The sequence below is a fragment of the Typha latifolia genome, chromosome 15 (assembly GCF_019914945.1).
Source record: "Typha latifolia isolate L0001 chromosome 15, TyphaL0001v2, whole genome shotgun sequence".
NCBI classification, from domain to species: Eukaryota; Viridiplantae; Streptophyta; class Magnoliopsida; order Poales; family Typhaceae; genus Typha; species Typha latifolia.
Genome location: NC_133100.1, coordinates 1,336,298 through 1,356,267, shown reverse-complemented (window position 1 = coordinate 1,356,267; position 19,970 = coordinate 1,336,298). Strand labels below are relative to the sequence as shown.

The 19,970-nt window shown below is 31.9% G+C and overlaps 2 protein-coding genes across 2 annotated transcripts; one reads left to right on the top strand and one right to left on the bottom strand.

The window, feature by feature from the left end:
- Positions 1-7,981: 7,981 nt before the first annotated feature.
- Positions 7,982-10,259, bottom strand: LOC140802144 (small ubiquitin-related modifier 1-like). Its single transcript, XM_073157588.1, has 4 exons — positions 10,233-10,259; positions 10,043-10,129; positions 9,510-9,659; positions 7,982-8,031 (listed from the first exon to the last, which is right to left on the bottom strand). The coding sequence occupies exons 1-4, from the start codon at positions 10,257-10,259 to the stop codon at positions 7,993-7,995; spliced, it is 303 nt and encodes a 100-aa protein (XP_073013689.1). The 3' UTR covers positions 7,982-7,992.
- Positions 10,260-13,913: 3,654 nt separating this feature from the next.
- On the top strand, positions 13,914-19,000 carry LOC140802423 (uncharacterized). Its single transcript, XM_073157946.1, has 5 exons — positions 13,914-14,319; positions 15,982-17,178; positions 17,362-17,511; positions 17,601-17,781; positions 18,640-19,000. The coding sequence occupies exons 1-5, from the start codon at positions 14,026-14,028 to the stop codon at positions 18,822-18,824; spliced, it is 2,007 nt and encodes a 668-aa protein (XP_073014047.1). The 5' UTR covers positions 13,914-14,025; the 3' UTR covers positions 18,825-19,000.
- Positions 19,001-19,970: the final 970 nt, after the last annotated feature.

Sequence of the window (19,970 nt, the reverse complement as noted above, 5' to 3'; positions counted from 1 at the left end):
TCTCTCTCTCTCTCTCTTTCGGGGGTCAACTAGTGTGCTTTCCAAGAAAGGTTTAACTTATAACTTAGAGCTTATCATACTGGCGAAAAGAAATTTATTTTGAGTAATAATATTTTGAGATAATTAGAATATAACTCTCAAATACCTATGGCCACCAGAATATCTCTTATGAGCCCAAGCTAATCACATCGTAATAAGAGTAAAAAGCCATCATTAACGAAGTACTTAATCAGTTATTATTCATAATTTTTAATACCCATTAAAATAATTGACTAGTTACTATGATTAGTCAATATGATTACAAATTTCTCTTATATACATGTATAATTATAATTATATATTTGACTTAAGAAAAATATATAAAAAATTATTTTAATTTTTTGCTTCTACTATTCTTAGAAACTTTGCGAAAGGTTGGCATAAAATATCTCTATTAAGGAGTATTTGAGATGAAATTATAAAAGGTTTACAAATTAATTTATGTCAATATCATTTTTTATAGATATTTATCTCAAAAATGTAAATATTATATCTCAAATGATCAATACTTAAGACATATATACAAAGATGGTCTTGTCGCGACACTTGCCGGCTGTGCCCAAAAAAGATGAGAGAAAAATGTACCACTTGGTCGTCGCTATCGCCGTTGGCTTTCACCATCGTCGCTCTCGGATTCGGATTCGCAACTTAAGTTTTAACCGATAAACTCTCTCTCTCTATATCCCTTTCTTCCTCTCCCTCGGCTAGGGCACCGAACGTGAGCTCGGGCGAAGGCTAGCGGCGACAGTGAAGGCCAGTGGCGATGGCAACGGCGAGCTAAACGACAAAGTCGATGACGAAGCTCTTAGGAAGGGTGCCGTGCGGCACCTCTCGTGCTACGTGCCGGTACGCCGTCGGCACGGCTATCTATGCATATATATATATATATATATATATACATATATTTTAAATATCACTAAGAATAATAATCGCACTCATTGAATTTTTGCTTTCATAAGATATTGTAATATATCCCTGTTAAAAAATCCTGGCTCCCGCCACTGAAACATGACTTAATGGGTCGAGATGTAACTGAAAACATCTTCATCTAAATGCTGTCTAATATACACACACTAAAGAGGAAATTTGATGCAAAAGTTGACACTTTTTTTTAGTTTCAAAACCCTAAGAAGAAAGATTATTCCATCATAATAACTTTCCTCCATGCCAATTTAGGGAACAAGTCAATAAAAACAATTACTCAGAAGTCATAAACAAACATCCACAACTTTAATTAAACGGGAAGAAGAAATTAAGGACGAACTCCATGACTTCTAATTGCTTCAACACTTGGTACTACCAGCAATCTTAATCTTGTGTGCTTGCAAACCTCCGCCATCTTGGTCCATAAATGCATCGATTAGATCTTGATCCTTCGTTCCAACCTTGCAAAGGAAAGAAAAGGAAGGAATAAGAATTATTTTTTTGTTCGATAAATAAAGAGAAATTTGTATTTGCTTTATACTCTCTATTTTTTTTTTCTTTTCTTTTTCTTTTCTTTTTTTTAAAGTTGGTAGGTATCTTGCTCATGACCATGGAGGTCATGAGTTCAACTCCAACCCCAAACAATATTGTGGTTGGTAGTTTGGTGGCTTGGCTCGATTCGATTGATGGCTCGGCAGTGCGGTTAGCTTGGAAAAACAGCTTGGCAACGCAATAACTTGGAGCAAGTCTCGGCGCGTTTGATTCGAAACAATTGTTCGGCGACGTATATGGCTTGAAATTTAGACTAGACAGCTAAAAGCTCGGTGGGGCCCAAAGTGCTTCTGTATCTAGGGAGGGTTGGCCCTTTGTCCAACCCATATCTAGCTTTCGAGATCATGAATGATAAAAAAAAAATACTCTCTATTTTTTTAATATTTATAAATTAAGTCTTATATTTTAATCAATAATAATACAGAAAACACATTGCTCTTGGATCTATAAACTTAATTTAAACGACGAAACTATTAGATTAAATTAATTATACTAAAAATATTACGTTTAAAATATTAATTAACCTTGCATAAGCTAATTTGCTCTTATTCTCTTGTTTTGAAGTCTTTTGAATTTATTCCGTTTCTCTTACTTTAAAATCTCATTTTAGTTGTTTTAGAAAAAAAATATCTTAGTATTAAACTAACATAGAGTACTTCTACGTATATTTAATAAAGGTCTAGGGTTTTAAATGCAAATTTACCATAAAAAAATAAGAAATTTGGATTTAACACCTACTTTTGACACATTTACGATTAACACTCTGTGTTTTTAGCATTTGTTAATCGCCCCTACATTTTAGAAAGAATTTATAAAACACACCTTAGATTAGGAATATATTCTATCAGTATCAATATTAAGGGTATTTTGGTATTATATTTAGTGTGGTTAACTTAATCTACAAGCCTAGTTAAGTTCAATTAATGAATCTAATGACTAGATTTGTTCTAAATAATTTATAGAATATAAGATGCAGTTTACACATATTAAGAATACAAACCACAACACACAGCCTATCTTTTATCAAAAATATTCAACAAAAAAGTTCCTAAGTTAACATTCTAAAGTAATTTTTTAAATATTTTTTTGAGGTTTTTTTTTCCAGATGAAGCCATAAGATAAGGTTTCAAATATGGGTGTAAACGAGCCGACCTTGATCGAGCCTGGCTCTAATCAAACTTGGATTGAAATTAATTTTGAGCCGTCTTTGTGATCAAGCTTGAATTGAAATAATTTCAATCTGAGCCAATTTCGAACTTAAACGAGCTTAAACGAGTTGCTCAATTAGCAATTTCAAACCTTATTAATTTTAAACCATTTTTTAACCTAAGCAAGCTTGAATTTAATTTAGGCTTGAATCAAGCTTAAAATAAAACCTAATTCAACTATAAAGCTATAAATATTACCAAATATAAATTACAAGCAATAAAGATAAATGGATTAAAAAACTACAAGCAACCAAAATATAAATTACAAATAATAAAAGTAATTACGTCAGAAAATAATGGTTGAAATTCTAAATGGGTGAAAGGATTTTGATCTGATGGTTCATATTAGTTTGATATTATTTATATTATATATATATTCGAACCTTATCGAGTTGACGTGATTGAACCGGCTCAGGATCAAGCTTGGCTCGAATTTAATTTCGAGCCTAGCTTTAATGATCAAGCTCGGCTCAGCCTATTTTCAAACTGAGCTCGATCGAGCATTATCGAGTCAAGCTCAAGCCGAGCTCGAGCCAGCTTGATTATTTTGACAGCCCTAGTTTCAAAAAAGAGAGTTTTTTTATTTTAATTTTTTATTTACCTGCTCTGGGGTTTGCACCCCTCTCACCCTCTCACCGTAGAGACAGAAACGGACGGTGTCAAATTCCACCGACATCCTCTCGCAGTATATAGTCATAATCTTCTGCAGCCTAGCAAACATAACTCAGTTCCATCCTACATAATTAAAAGAAAAATATCGTACCAAAAAATAACATCATCAATATTCTAAAATCTTAATTCACCGAGTAAATTATACGGAGATTTATCTTCTAAAAAACCGCTCGTGTTTTGTCTTTATTATCATTCACCCCTATCATATTTTTTATATTTTGTCTTTATTATTATTCACACCCTGCCATATAAATTATTTATTATTTGGCCCTGTGTTTTGCTTAAATTTAACACTATCTTATTAGTTCATCACGTAGATGAGTTACAAACTTTTGAATAAATAAAATAATATATTTTAAAGTCAAATGATATTATATATTAGAATTAACTCCGAGTTTTTTTAAAACAATAAAAGTAAAATATATAATTAATAAATATTTATATAGTATGGTGTGAACGATATTCGGTATTTTGATCAATTTTCAAAATTAAAATACCTAGAATCCTCCTCATTAGACATTAAAATCTATTTTTTTTATTTTTTAAACTTATTTTTTTTTAAAAGTACTCAAGGGTATTAATATTATCTTAATTCAGCTTTTGTCTTAATAAGAAAATTAACATCATAGATTTTTTAAAGTATTTTTGGTAAAATATAGATTTAAGACATTAAAAACATAGAGCAAAAATTCTTCAATGGAAGAGATGGAGAGGATACACTATTTCTTATCGACTTTGCGATGACTTCTTGCCTTCTTTCTTAGTTTCAGACATTCTTTTTATCTCTTCGTTTCTTATTCTAAATGAGAAGACGAAACTTATTATGTATATGTAGACATATTTTCGTCAACCAGTGGGCTTACTAAGATAGTTTAATTTTCATTTCATTATCATTTGACTTCTATAATTTATTTTTAATGCCACAAGAATATTTAAACAGTATTTTTTTTTATTAACGATTTTATATATGTAAATAATCTGAATACCTTGAGCGAATTTTTTTAAGATTAAGGCAAAAATAAATAATGGACCATATTTTAAGATCAAATTATGGATATTTTAGGTCATTTTAATTTCTATTTTAAAAACGTTAAAATTAATTCAGCATATGCCTGAGAATATACCCCCAATTTAGGTGTTACATTTGGTTATTTAACTTGATATGTTTATTATATGCTTTTCTTCTCTTCTTCTTTTCTTCATTAATTTTTTTTTTAAATAGACTCTCCTTCTCAAATTTAAATAGGAATTTGTGGAACTCATTTGATGGAATTGGTATTCTAGTTTCTCAATCTATGGTCAGAACTAACAAGTTAATGGTTTTATTTTATTTCAGAATATTGGATTGTATTTAAATATCTTTATTTTGAAAAACTATTAAAGGTAGATGATTTAATTGTTTTTATTTAGAAGTGGATTTTGCTGTCTGGAATTAATAAAGAAAATGAAATGAATTCCATTACCTCTACTTATTTAGGAAGATATGGAATTACATCTCAACATGTATTCTCTATGTAATTTTTAATTTAATTTATATATCTTTCTCACAAAAAAAAAAAGAAGCCATCTTTAAAAATAATGAAACCAGAGGACTTTATTTGTAATATAATCAAAATATAAGTTTTAATTTTTCTCTGATATTTAATCATTTATTGGAGTCTGTAGACTTAAATACTTAATAATGAAAGACTTTTACTAAATCAAATTAAATTTCGATGGAATCCCATGGGATAGATTATACGAATGTGTATTGAAATATAATAGAAATAATTAGATAAAAGACTGTTTTTGTACTAATCTCTCATCTCAAATATTAAGAATTAATTAGATTTGAGGAGTATTCACGTACCAAAAATATGAGTTTTAAGGAGTCGATTGTTCAAATTTTAAAGAATAGATTAAACCACTTTAAGTGGAAAAAACTTGCTATCAAAAGCATGTTTCTTACCTTGGTATTCTTCTGTGATTTTTAATTTCTTCAGGGAAAAGCCCAATAGGCTATAATAATTCATTAGCAATACAAAGAGTTCCAACGGATAATATAAGAAGAGAAAAAGAAACAGAGTTTCACACTTTCACTCTTAAAAATGTTTTCACACCAAATTTTATAAAAAGGAGGAAATAAAAAATCTTCATTAACCTCAATAGAAAGCACAATGGGCTTACATATAAATTTATAATAAGAATACGCAAAAGACACTCTAGATAAATAAAAAATATATATATAATTGACCATAAATATCACATAATAAATAAACTCGATTAGAACAAGATCCCTATAGAGAGAATTATTATATATTGGCGTCTTTTATGATAGTATACACACTATCGTTTCTTGTCAATGATGTCTACATCATCCTCCCCAAATGGGAGAGAACTTGACTCCGTCGAATGTGTCCCTCCTCTGCTCTAAAATATCATGGTGGTATTTCTCTAAGTCACGACAATCAAGCCACATATCGTTAGATATAGGTTGTTCTTTCTAACATATCAGATACTATCGAGTTCTACCTTTAGTTGGGATAATTTTATCATCTAAATTTTTATCAATTTCGTCTACTGTGTCAGATGAAATTGATAAAATTTCGATGTTAAGTTCTTCTCGTAACAATTTCGATCAAAAAAGAAGCTAATATAGATATAAGCCTCATCATTTCCCTTAGAGCTACTAGGAGAAAGGGATCTTATTTATCCTACCATAGCAAAATGAGATTTATCTTCTTTTAATTTTTTTTGTTGCAACTTTAATCTCCCTTATATTTCTTTTTAAACACATTCTTAATGAAATTAATTGAAATTTCATCCTCAAATTTTATTTTTCAAAAAAAAAGAAAGGGATCAATGTGTCATAATAAATAAATTAGGAGATCTAGGTAAAATTATCCCTTTTTTAATTTTCAACATGCAGTCATCAAGATTTTCAATATATTATTGCAAGAGCTACAATGGGAGGAAAAGGAAAGAGCGACTATAATACAAAATATCAAAATTATCAATTAATTCCATACTGTTTTGTGTTATTAGAAAAAGTTATTACAAACACACAATACAAGGCAAAATAAATGAGTTCTTATAACAATCAATATGAACACTTACAACTTGTTCATTGCTTTCTTCAACCAGACCATTTTCTGTGATTCTTTGAGTGACACGATTATCTTTACTTTTAGTGAATACCTCCACAGCTTTCAACATATCATCATCTGAAGAATGCTGTAGATTATTAAACATAGTGATACATCTACTAATTGAATATGGCGAACTTTCCTCTGAAGGTCTCATTGCCTTAATATGCCCATCGGTTTCCTCTTTCTTCGCAGCAATATAATGTGAGGATGGTGGTGATTGTGGTTGGGTTTGAATGGGTGGCACTTGACTAGAAGGAATAGTATTATTCGAAATATATTCTTCAGCATGCTTTTCTTCATGATATATACCTGAAAATATTATTCAGAGTAAATTTCAGTGGTACACAATTAATAAAAAAAATACAAATTATATATGTTACATTCCACCAATAAAAGGAAAAAAAAATGATAGAGCTCACTTTAGCAATTTGGACATTAGGAAAATGCGACAAAAAGAGTTGCTATACAACGCAAAAATAAAATAAAATTGACAATTTTAACGAAAAATTATTAGTTTTGACCCAAAACTAATATTCACACATAAATTAAAATTATAAGAGGTTAAATGACACAACTAAAACATCCAGGCGATACTAAATTTTGGCCTAACTACGTAGGTATAAATTATGTTTGCTTAAAAAAGAGTCTCTTAGTTCAAAGAATTAAAAATTATGTTTTTTAATGTATATATATACCTTCTAAAATCCCTAATTTATTTGTAGACCTTTCCAAAATCCATATATATATATATACATGGAAACATATGGTTTTTTAAGAGTTACCATTACCATTGTTCTCCATGGATAAAATTTAACAAATAATTTAAAAAAAATCCATAATGGTAAAGTAATATAGAAATGACATCATTCTTTTTTTCATACATTACCCTCAATTAAGGGTATCCTTGTCTTTCCATCTATTAAATGCTTTAAATTTAAACACATATTTGTCAAAAAGTAACTAAAAGAATATCTAAGCAAAACAATAAATTTTAAAGGATATATAAAGGGAAATAGAGTTTTACTCCTATGTACTTTGGCTTAATTATACAAAACTATTGTACTTTTAAATTAAGCACTAGACCGTTAGTCTGTTATTGAAAGAAAAATGAAATAATAATTTTACTCTATGTATTAAGTGGTGAGTAAATAGTATTTCCTTTTTGGTAGAAGGGATACTTTATCTTATAAACATAGTCTTACGGTGGAAGAAGTTGGTTAACCCTTGGTACCATTAAAATATGATGGAAAAAATAATAGTTGTATTTTAGCCTGAATCGGAGATTAAATAGTTAAGTTAAAAATACATGAGGGTTACGTGCAATTGAGCCAAACCATAAGGTAAAATGTAATTTCCCTATTTAAAAATAGGAAATTTATAAAGGTCTACAAACAAATAAATAACTTTCGAGGAGTATACATGGAAAAAAAAACCCTAAAAAAATTAACTGTTTGGCAAACCTGAGTTGCTCATAAAACTTCAATCTCGTCTCCGTCCTCCATGCCAACCTACAAAAACAAGCAAAAAAATAAGCAAAAAAAAAATTATGACATCTTTTTCAAATATTTGATAGAAAATATAATAATTTCGAGTTAAATGCATTTTGTATTTTTGTACTCATGCCTAAAATTATATTACTCATGTATAATTTTTTGTACCGAACCAATCTTTGTACTTATAAGTAAAGTGAAATTGTTAGAAATTCTATTTAAATTAATGGTGTCCACCCAACCTAAATTACCAAAATGCACATTTATATTTGTTAGACAAATTTATTAGAGAAAAGGATAATTCGGGTAGTTTAATATATTATAAAGGGGCATTTTATGTAATTTGGGCAAGCATTGTTAATTTGGAGGAAGATTCTAATAGTTTCACTTTAATTATAAATACAAAGATTTGTACGGAAAAAATTATATATGTGGGTAAAGTAATTTTAAACAATAAGTACATGAGTGTAACCTAATAATTTCATAATAAGTTTAGGGGGTGACAATTTAAAGTTTAAGAGCTGATCGATTTTAGCATAGTCAAAGGGTAATTTGTAATTTACCACACCACAAATCTTCCTTAGTGCACTAATCATCAGATTTTATACTATATTAATACAAATATGCAGGAACTAAATAAACTTTAGTTAAAAACTTATCCAAATGATTGGCTCAGGAAAAATGGGAAGAGTACTATTTACTTATGCTAGTTGGAAGTACCGGAAAAGACTCATATAATGTCACATATTTTTCTTATAACATGTACGTATAGCATAAAAAGATTGTGCATGTGTACTCCTGCTTAGGACCATTGTGGGCTTGTGGTTCTGTTTCTTGTGAGAGTTGAACCATATATCCAATTTATGTATCAGAAAGGCTGAGCCCCTATGTTTACTCCTGGGTGTTTCTATGAACAACAAAATAAATCTCTTTATTTTATTTTAAATCATTTCAACCTAATTGGATTTTACAGACCAATTTAATAGTAAGTTTTTCAAATTTAATAGTAAGTTAGCTTTGACAAAATCTATCAAGTTATATATCTTCTATTTTCAATCTATCAAGTTATATTTTATTTAATTTCAATGGAGCTGGTACCCAATTAAAAAAGGACATTAAGAAAAGAAAAAAAGAAGGAAAACTTAATCCTCAAGTAATGGGTTCAATATATTACAGGAACTACTACTGTGCAAAATATCAAACTTAGCAAACTACTTCCTATCTTTAGAGGTCAGCAAGAAAACATGTGTAGCAGTTAGTTTATCAACATTTGTAAATAATACAGAGATGAATGGTGAGGAAAGTAATAAAATGCAAATAGTTGTTTTGACTTTTGAACTATGAGACCTCAAATGATAACACAACAATTTGAACTTCTAGTTTGAAGGAGTTCATTCAGTAAGTTTGAAGGAAAATAAAACCAGAATTAATGCCTTATCAATGATTATAATATTATATTAAGTACTTGAATTTCAACTAAAGTGTTAATGACTTACTTCATCTGGGGTCTGGTCCCAATGCAGCTTACGGCCATCAAGGAGGAAAGAAATGGAATTAAAATCCAATGACTGCCGCTTGCAGTATACATTCATAAGATTCCGCAGCTGGGCGCTGCGATTGATCCTGAGATATAAATCGTTTCCATCCTGCATAAGAAAGAAATTATCATGGTAGAAAAGACAAACCAATATAGGGAGGATTCCAAGTCTGGAATTGAAATGAATGTCAAGAAAGAAAGAAGTGCAATCACCATCTCATGTTCGACTATGTTCTCTGCTCAATGTGAAGTAATACATTGGAAATGGCATCAACCATATGTGATATTAAGCACATCAAAAGAAGAAGATCTAACATCTCGCTTTCCCATGTCATAATCCTAGAATTATATGGGATTATAAACTTGATCGATCATTCCCAATAACAAAAGCAACAAAAATATCACAACTTTACCAACGAAATGATTCCAAGAAGCAAAAACGCAACGAGATCCGGCAAACCAAACTCACGAAGAAAGAGATGGAAGTGCTACCTGGCCCGTGATCTTGATATTGACGTGGGTCGATTTATCGGCCGGCTTCTCGTCCTTTTCCTGCCGTCCTGCGTCAAGATCAACTTTTTAAATCGGTATAGAAGCCACTTCTTCTCCTCCTCCTGCTTCGCGCTCGACATTCTCGATCGCAATTCTAGGCCTTTCGTGGAGATCACAGCAAGCCAAAAACCTTGACGAGGCTCAAGTCCCTCGCCATTTTAAAAGAGAAGTTTCCAGATTGAATTCGATAAAGATTTGAAGCTCGCCAGTTGATTTGTCGTCTTTTGCGTTAATGACCACAGATTTCGAGTAATTTGGCATTTTAGTTTTATAGTAAGAAATAGGCACCCCAATTGCAAATTGAGACTTTTTTTTTATTATTATTAATTTTGATTAATTTATTCTTTTAATCTCGATTCGTATATTGTTAAAAATTATAACGTAATTTTTACATAAGTGATACTTATAAATTACATAGGTAATGCGTGACATTGTTTTTTAAAATCTCGATACGCACATCGTTGAAAATTGCAGCATATATTTTGTATAGGCGATGCGTATATATTACAGATGATGCGTAGCGGGTTTTTTTAATTGGAGCGTACCTTTTATATAAGCAATGCGTATAAATTACATAAGTGATGCATGACATTTTTTTTTAATCTTAATACACTTATTTTTTTTTAAAATTAGGACGTACATTATGTATAGTTGATGCATATAAATTACATAAACGTTTTTATGACACAGTAGTCTTTTTAAAATTTGTTGGAGCTAAATCATTAAAAAAAAAGGCCTAAAATTGCAATTTGATAAATGAGGGCATATTTCTGTCAATTAGAAAACTGAATAGCTTTTTGCTGCAAATTGCCCATAGATTTTTTTAATTTTTGTTTTAATTTTTTTCAGATCGGTACTGGTATTCTTGATTTATTACTAAGAAATATTTTAAAGAAAATTAAACTATATTAAGAAGACAATAAAGCTAAATAAAGATTCTAATATTCAAAGGAAGAGAAAGCTTCCAGGTAGGTGCTGAGTATTTGTAACCATTTTCAAGGAAAGCTTTCATATAAATAGCTGGTGGTAAAGTTTCCATTAGAGCTGAATCTCTAAAAGAGACAGCGTCCTGTAGATCAAAGGTAGATAAAGATTGATGGATTGCATTGAAAAGCTGCAGTAACTCCAATGAGCATTGTTAGGGTGGTGTTTAATTATATCAACTTCCATGAAATGAGAGCAAGTTGGATTGGACTTCATTCATTGGAATTCGTAGTTGGAAGACAAATAACATCTTTCCAGGGAGAGAGATAATGAGGATGAAGCAATTTTCACCACCATTTGCAAAGAATAGATATTAAGGCAAGATAAAAAAAACCATCAAGACCTCTGTGGATTTTAGCCTTGCAATAAGGAACTTCTAATTTTGTCAAATCTCTTGATAACAATGGAGGAAATCCAAAATAAGGAGATGTCTGAAATTTGGTATGAGTTCCATTTATTTATTGCCTCCTTTTTAGTAAACAAATAAGTTATCTAATGATGCATTTAAAATTTGGGCCTAAGTACATTTTACTTTCTGTACTTATGCCTAATATTATTTTATTCTTATGTAGTTTAAAAAGTCTCAAATTAGTTTATATGCTTGCGACTAAAGTGAGACCGTTAGTTTTTCATCCAAATTAATGTAGCGCACCAAAAAAAATTTAAAAATTAAATGGAGGGTTGAATTCCCTCTATTTTCATTTTTTTATGAAAAATATATATTTCTCTCTCTTCAAAAAATAACCACATATTTTCTTGTCTTAATTTCTAGATTGTGCCAAATATATAGTAAATTTTACTAAACTATTTAATAGTTATATCATATCTAGAAGCAAATGGATTAAAAAAATTAGATCAATAATTCATCTATTTTGCCAGATAAATATAAACGGGTAGTTTGGTCATCAGGGTGCTTTCTTAGTTTTGATAAAAAAAAAAATAGTTTCACTTTAGTTGTAAGTACATAGGCCGGTTTAAAATTTTTTAAAATATAAGAAGATTAAAATAATTTTGGACATAAGTATACGAGGTAAAATATATTTAACTATTAAAATTTTCATTAATTTTGTCTATTATCACTATAATGCCTCTAATTGTTTTCTTTAATAAATAATATGTTTATCTTATTTTAGAACAGATTCCTATTTGGCACTTTTAGATTGGGGTATTAATAAGAAAGAGTTAATTTAATTAAGAATGCACCTCTTGGAAGGCTACTCCCATTTAAATTTACTCTTTGACTTAAATCCTATTTTAACTCAATTTAGATTTCTCATTCTTATGTTTGGAATTGTTCACATTTTTTAAACTATTAACTAATTGAAACAATAGAACAAAAAGGAAAAAATTAATTCTCAACTAATGATCTCAAAGCCTCAATGCAATCTCTTTATTAGATTGCAGGGACTAGATTGGGAGGAAATAAAAAGAGAGGGACTATACTGAAAAGGTTATAAAGAATACGAATTATGTATGTTATGTTCCACCAATAGAGATGATGGCAAAAGTTAAAAGCTTGACAATTTTAACGAAAACTTTACCTTCCTCATTAATTTTGAAAGTTATACATGTGAATATAAATTCTAGAGGAGCATAAATGCAAATAAGAGATTTTCGAAGGATAAATATGTAACCCTAAATGTGAATAAATTTTCCAAAATTCTATTTAGAATAATATTTAGGAACATAAGAATAGTTTTAAGCAAGAGAATGAAACTTTTACATTCTAACAGGGCCTAGAATTCTATATTATGAAAATAAAGGGAAATATTTAAGAAGATTTGTCACATTAGTAACATATCTTCAAACTTCATATTCTTATACTTTTCAAGTTAACTTTATCTATGCATGAATTTCCTCTAATAAAAAGGGTTTATCCTTGCATAGTTCATATGATAATGAGGCAATAATAAGCATAAAAATTTAATATTCCTTTATAATTCTCTTCCATTTAATGTATCATTGCAGGGGTGAAAACGGATCGGATACAGATCGAATAGTGCTCAATCCATATTTGGATTCATATTTTTAGTCCGGATATGAATTCAGATATGGATATTAAACTGGTAGCAAAATTTAAAATCATATTATAACTAAGCGAATACGGATAATTTTCGGATAGAGGATCGGATCTTAAACGGATATTGATTGAATTTAAAAGAATTATAATATTTTATTTAGATATAATTAATACAAAAATATTAAGAGTTTTACAACAAATAAATTTTTTGTATTTCAAATATATAAAATTAGAGAAATTAATCTCTATAAATAATATATAATGTATTATTAGTAACAATATTAATATTTACTATTTAAATAAGCAAACTAAAAACTGTAATTATTCAAAAAAATATGCGGGTAAACGGATATCCGTATTTGAATCCGAAAAATATATCTGACATATATCTCTAAATTCGTCCAAATTTTTTTCAAAAACTCTATCCGTATTCAAATCGAATAGAAATTTTCTACCCGAATCCGATCCGAATCGGTTTGGATCGGAATTAATCCGACCCCATTTTACCCCTAATAATTACACCATTTTATCCTACTCTTTTCAACATAAATAAATAATAACAATGATTGTGTTTAGTTAAATAAGATCTCAAACATAATATAGATCTAAATGAGCCATAGTGAGAGCTTAATCACGAGCTTAGTATTATATAATATATGATTAATATGAATCTGTAGATCAACATCTAAAGGCTCTTAATACTAAGATTGAGCTTGATTTAATCTTGATTCTGTAATTAGGATTAAAATTAATTTCAATCAAGCTTTACTAAAATTTATATTAGAATGGAAAACGAACAGGCAAAATAGGCTCTGGGTTTAACTTAAGTTGCGCCTCCCTCTAAGGCTCGAAGCGCAGCTTCTTTTACTCTGTCTGTCCATGGAGCTCGTACGAGCATTCTCTCAAACACCTTAATGACATGTCCGCCGCCTTCGTTGTTGCCTCATCTCTACCTCCAATGGCATCTCTCCTCCGCCTCTCCTTCCTCATATTTTACGTCTTCTCAGTCGATCTCATCCTTCCTATTTACGCCTCTGGCGGATCCAGCGGTGGCGGCAGAGGAGGAGGAAGAGAGGAGTTCTCGGAGGAGCTCCTTCTGAAACCGTTGCCCGATCGAAAAATTCTTGCCCACTTCCACTTCAAAAGCGTCGCTCCTCCCTCCGCCGCCAATGGAAAGCACCATCATCTCTTCCCCAAAGCCATCGCCCAACTGGTACTGGTCTCTTAGATCCCTTGCTTCTGTACTTGGGATTTGTTCGGTTTTGTTACAAATTTACCATATTTGCAGTAAAATTAGGTTGCTTCCTTTCTTCTAATCTTAAATTTGTTAATTCAAGTCCTTAAGAATTAAATTGTGGCCGTAAGTTGACTTGGATGTAAATTTTGAATAATTGAGCTAGATCGATTAGGTCCAACTAGTATTAGCAAATAGGTAATTATGTGAAATTTGAATAGTTATTGGATATTTAGTTGATGTATCCAAGAAATAGAGGCCAACTTGATACTTGGAAACCAAGAAATAGAAACAAAAATAAGTACTGGTATGTTGCCATTTCAAAGTGAATTTCGTTTTCTGAATCAGGCCTTCTGTAAATATCTGAATGAGAAGTAACGGAAATAATGATAGTTCAAGAGAAACAATGGCAGTGGAGTGAATTAGTTTCCTTGTTTCTAGACATAATGTTGTTTTGGTTATTAGTTTATCTTTTCTGCACTAAATTGGGTTGCTTCTATTCTGTAACCTCATCTTTTATTGTCACTTTCTCAACAAATGTGAAATTCATGTTATTCCCATTAAAAGTTATGGGTAGCTTGAGTTAAGTTGGACATAATTGGTGAATGCCTAACTAGCTTCATTGAGCTCAACTTGTATTGGCATTTAGATAACGAGTCTTCTAATGGTTATTTTTTAGATAGTTAAGCGTGTGAAACTCTAGGTAATTGTTAAATGCTTTACTGAAGAATAAGAGCCATACAAACTATGGGAAGCAAGAAAACTAAAGAAGTGCCGATTTGCCATTTTAAAGTGAATTGGTTTTGCTGAATCTTAGAAGGTCAACAATAGATATATTGGTCTCTTGACTGGTATTCCAATGGTTGAGAAACCCGGTTCATCTGAGAGCATGAGAGTTTGATTTAGTGCAGTGATGTTTTATGGTTTAATTGGAATTCCATAGGTTTTTACTATCTTTTAGAAAACGATAGATATATTGATTTATAACTGATGGAAATAATGCTATTTTCATAGACACAGGTAGAAGAATATCTTTTGTCCTTGTTGCCGAGTAGATGCACTAGGAAGGTCCAAAGTTGGGCACACAAGTGATCGTGCAAGTCTTTATTTTATGAAGGAGGTTATTCCTTCTATGTTCTCGAGCTAGGTAGTTTGTTTTTACTTTTGTTGCTATGCGGAATTTGATTCCATTTTCAAACAACATTTGATTTGAATCATGCTAATTTACCCTTGAATTATAGCTGATTGGATGTTGTAAGATATTTCGCAGGTCTTTATATATTGATTGATTGGCACCCAGAGAGTTTGCTCTAAACGGATTTCCATAGAATTGTTTTCTTATTTTTGAAATTGATAGAAAAACATTCTGGGTGTAACTGAGAAACAAGATTGATGAATAGTGTTGTTAAGATGATATATTGAAATGAGGATTGTTCTACTGTTATCTTTTATCATCTAGCTGTCCAGAAAGCTTTCAACTGGTCTGATTTGCTGTCTGTGGAAACTTTTGTAATAGGTTTCATTGCTAATAACTATTATATGCTAATTTTCTGTATAAATACAGCAGGAATTCTATTTTCAAATTGCAAGCTGACTTGTAGGGTAAAATAACATGATATCATACCTTCATACTTAAACCAGGTTCAGAAGTTTCAAGTAAGGGAGTTGGAGTTGTCTTTCACACAAGGAAGATGGAATTACGAAAGGTGGGGTGGATCAGATCCAATGTCCTCCAGCAATGCCAAACCCCCTGGAGTTGAGCTATGGGCCATTTTCGACCTTCCTACCTCAGGGATTGATGCCACATGGAAAAATCTTACTCATGCACTGTCAGGTCTCTTCTGTGCATCCATCAACTTTCTTGAATCTTCCACAACTTATTCTGCTCCTTATTGGGGATTCCGTCCAAATAATGGGAATCTCCGATATGGCGCATTGCCCCGTGAAGCAGTATGTACTGAGAATCTGACTCCTTGGTTAAAGCTTCTTCCTTGTCGAGACAAAGCTGGAATTGCCTCTCTGTTGGACAGGCCCTCCATATACAAGGCATATTACCATTCCCAAAGATTGCGATTGATCTCAAGTAAATTAACAGGTATTGTCCTTGAACAGACACTGACTGTTGTGCTCCAACCAAATGCCCATATGAGTAGCTCAGTATCTTCCAAGGATGGGCCACTTCAGCCAAGTTGGTCAATGAGTCAATTGTTTAAGAAGAAGGTCACAGGAAAATGCATGCTTGCTAAATCAAGCACAATACTTTTTGAACTAGAGAAGGAATTACATGACAAACTGGGTAAAGCTGGATCTGAAGTTAGTTGGAGTAACCTGTTCTTTACATTGTACTCTGCCCCAGATAGGGAGATCAAAGAATTGAATGCCTTGCAAGGTCAAGGCGGCTCTACCCTGTACGCTTACCAAGTTGGTAACTACAACGAGAACAAGCCTTTAGATGTGGGCATAACATGGAAGCGTCCTTTGGTCTGGTCTTGTCCAAATGCACCATTTTATGCAAGCAGGTTTCTGATGGGAAGTGGAAACGAGAGAGGCTCTATTGCTATCTCTTGGCAATCTACCCAGTCACATGAAGAGTTTGTTGGTGCCTCACATGATTGTTCTGTACAGGTTGTTGTTTTTCAGATTGTTCCTTGGTACGTTAAAGTTTATTACCATACGCTTCGAATCTTCATAGACGGGAAGCCTCAGACTGTATCAGACTTGGTTGAAAAGATTCGAGTCACTCCATCAGAAGACAAGCTGCAACCTGGGACGTTGGAAATGATGCTCAGATTTCCTTGCAGCATGGACTCAGCTACACTGACTTTAGATTTTGACAAGGTCTATCTCTCTATCTGATTTATCTTCTTGTTAAGTCCCCTTTTGGTATCTGATAGGCTTGACATGATCTACACTTTGAGTCTTTGACAGTGTCCTTTCTGATGTGCATTTTCTATTATGAAAGCTTTGTTAAAAACTTAAAATAAACTATACTTGGTTTAATCTAGTATTATACTGTTTCAGGGATTCTTACATATAGATGAATATCCTCCTGATGCCAATCAGGGATTCGACATTCCATCAGCTTTGGTTAGTTTTCCTGATTTTCAATCAAGCAGAAGCTATCCTGATGATGACTTTGTCAACCAGTCTTCTCTGCTACATAATTTTCAGGTATCGGATATATACTGGCCTTTTAGTATGAATGTATCCCTTTCGGTTACCTTTTATTGATTTACTACTGGTTTTTTTATGGCCTTCAGGAAAGGAATCTTGTGCAGTCTTATACAGAAGTATTGCTTGTGCCTTTGACAACTCCAGATTTTAGCATGCCATACAATGTTATCACATTTACCTGCACTGTGTTGGCACTATATTTTGGCTCATTGTTAAATGTCTTGAGGAGGAGGGTCGGCGAAGAAGAGAGATTACTGAAAAATAAAGGTAGGGTTTTGAACCTTCTCATCTAGTAAAGTTAGATGACTTTGTGCAGTATGTTATACAAGGTGGTTAAAGATAGGTGCCTTAATGTACATTCTGTACAAGATGGATAATTGCAGACAACCACCAGCTATAGATGACAGTAATTTGCAAACAACTAATTCGGTGCAGGGATGGCACAACGAAACAAATAATTAATTTCCCAATATCTATATACAAATTTGACTTTATTATTTGTGGTATAGAACCATGTTGAAAAGTCAATTATGGGTATGTCATGCCTATCTATTGTTATCTTACAGTAAGCTCCCATAGAACAAGCATACAATTGTAATCATGAATTTCAAGAATGATAGAACTGCAACCTTATATATTGTTATGATCCTTGTTTTTCTCTTTCTTGCTCTACTTTTGAGTGCTTGAATAAATTATGGAGGAAATTCTTCGTGTGGGGAGACTGAATTTAGAGTAAGTTCTGTTATGCTTTTCCTGTTCTCTTTTGCAGTCACAGGTGCTAGTTCTAATGTTATCTTTTCATCATGCTGTAATGATTAATTTTACAACCTAATGGGTCAGTGCATAAGTAAATAGCAATAGGCATTGAGCAAAGTCTTCATTCCAGAGGAGTTCAAGAATTGCTCCTAGATTTTGTTGTTCAACTCAATAATGGATGATTATGTTCTGTATGGGCTGTACATGCATCCTGTTGTTATCTGGATGCCCTTCCAAGTTCAGACTTATCTTTAAGCTCAATAGCTATCCTTCCTACAAGATACTATTCACCTCTTCTTAAGCTTTTCTAACATATTGCTACTTTGCTGATAACTATTGAAAGTAAAGCTCTCTTATTGTTCTATGCAGCTTCAAGGCCTGGTCTTGTGCCTTCGTTGCTATCTAAGTTGTCTTCCAAGCTAAAAGGACATAAGCATGATTCACTCCAAGCATCATCCTCGTCGCCATCTATATTTGGACCCAAGTTACTATTCAAGATCATCTTCATTGTTGCCATAGCTGTTGTTTGGAACTATTTTTCGAACAGTAGCTGAGAATTATGACTTAGTCATATCCAGGTAATACAGCACTTCATTAGATAACTTCTGTAGCTGATGCTGTGACACTATTTTGAAGAAGTGCCTGCAGTCAATCATTTCTCCTCTATGTCTGTATACCATTGTATAATTCACATTCTTGAGTAATTAATGTTTGTCATGCAATTGTTCCATTCTTCTCTATTTCAGGTATAGGATCATAACCAATCTAACTATCAATCATTCAATTCAAAAGAATTGTATGATAGATACAAGAGAATTGCCCATCTGCATGTTTGCATTGTTTTCTCTTTTTTTTATTTGTTCCTTTCTTTTTGGGAGAAATGCTGCTTGTTTGTGTTGTTGCTTCCTCCCTGAATGACAAATGATAAGCTTGGTATTTATCATTACAAACATTGAGACAGGAGGAATAAAATCAAACATTTATTACTGGTTTGCAGCTCGCCGTTGCTACTATATGCCCGTTTAGGGTAACTGAGGTGTTGTGGCTGGCTGTTGCTACAGGCTTGCAGCTCTCTTTCAAATTGATACATTTAATGAACCTATTAATTGGAACAAAAGAAATGTGTTCTACTAGTTAGAGAGAAGGTAACTGAAGGATGGACATCTAAATTTCAGAAGACGACCACCACTAGGTGGATTTGCAAAAAAAAGAGGAGAAAAAAAAATTCTTTAGCTTTTCTCTGTAAATAGCCCCCACAACCAAAAATGTTTTACAACTCCAGGCTGCTAGGATGTGATAATGAGAACATACACATCCAAGACCCAGAGTTGAGCAAATATGAACAGTTTGCAGAATTACTGAAGTTCAAACTATCATTGACATGAAATAAGCTTACACAATAAATTGATCATTTTTCTTTGTTTTTCTTTTTCTTGTCAGAGTAGTAGGAATTTAAAGGTGTGCCAATTAAATCGGTGCAGCGCCTGGAATTCTAAACCGAAATACTCATACAATATGAGCAGCTTTTAGCTTTATAGAATTCAGATTCTCTCACAGTCCTTATTTCTACACTAAACGTTGTGAGTTTCAAGGAATGCCGCAATCCACTTTGTGTAGCTCAGTCCAATTCTAGAGGAAGAAAAAATTGAGAATAAATTGACACAGTAATCTCTTCTGCAACCCCATGGAGAAAGAAGGGA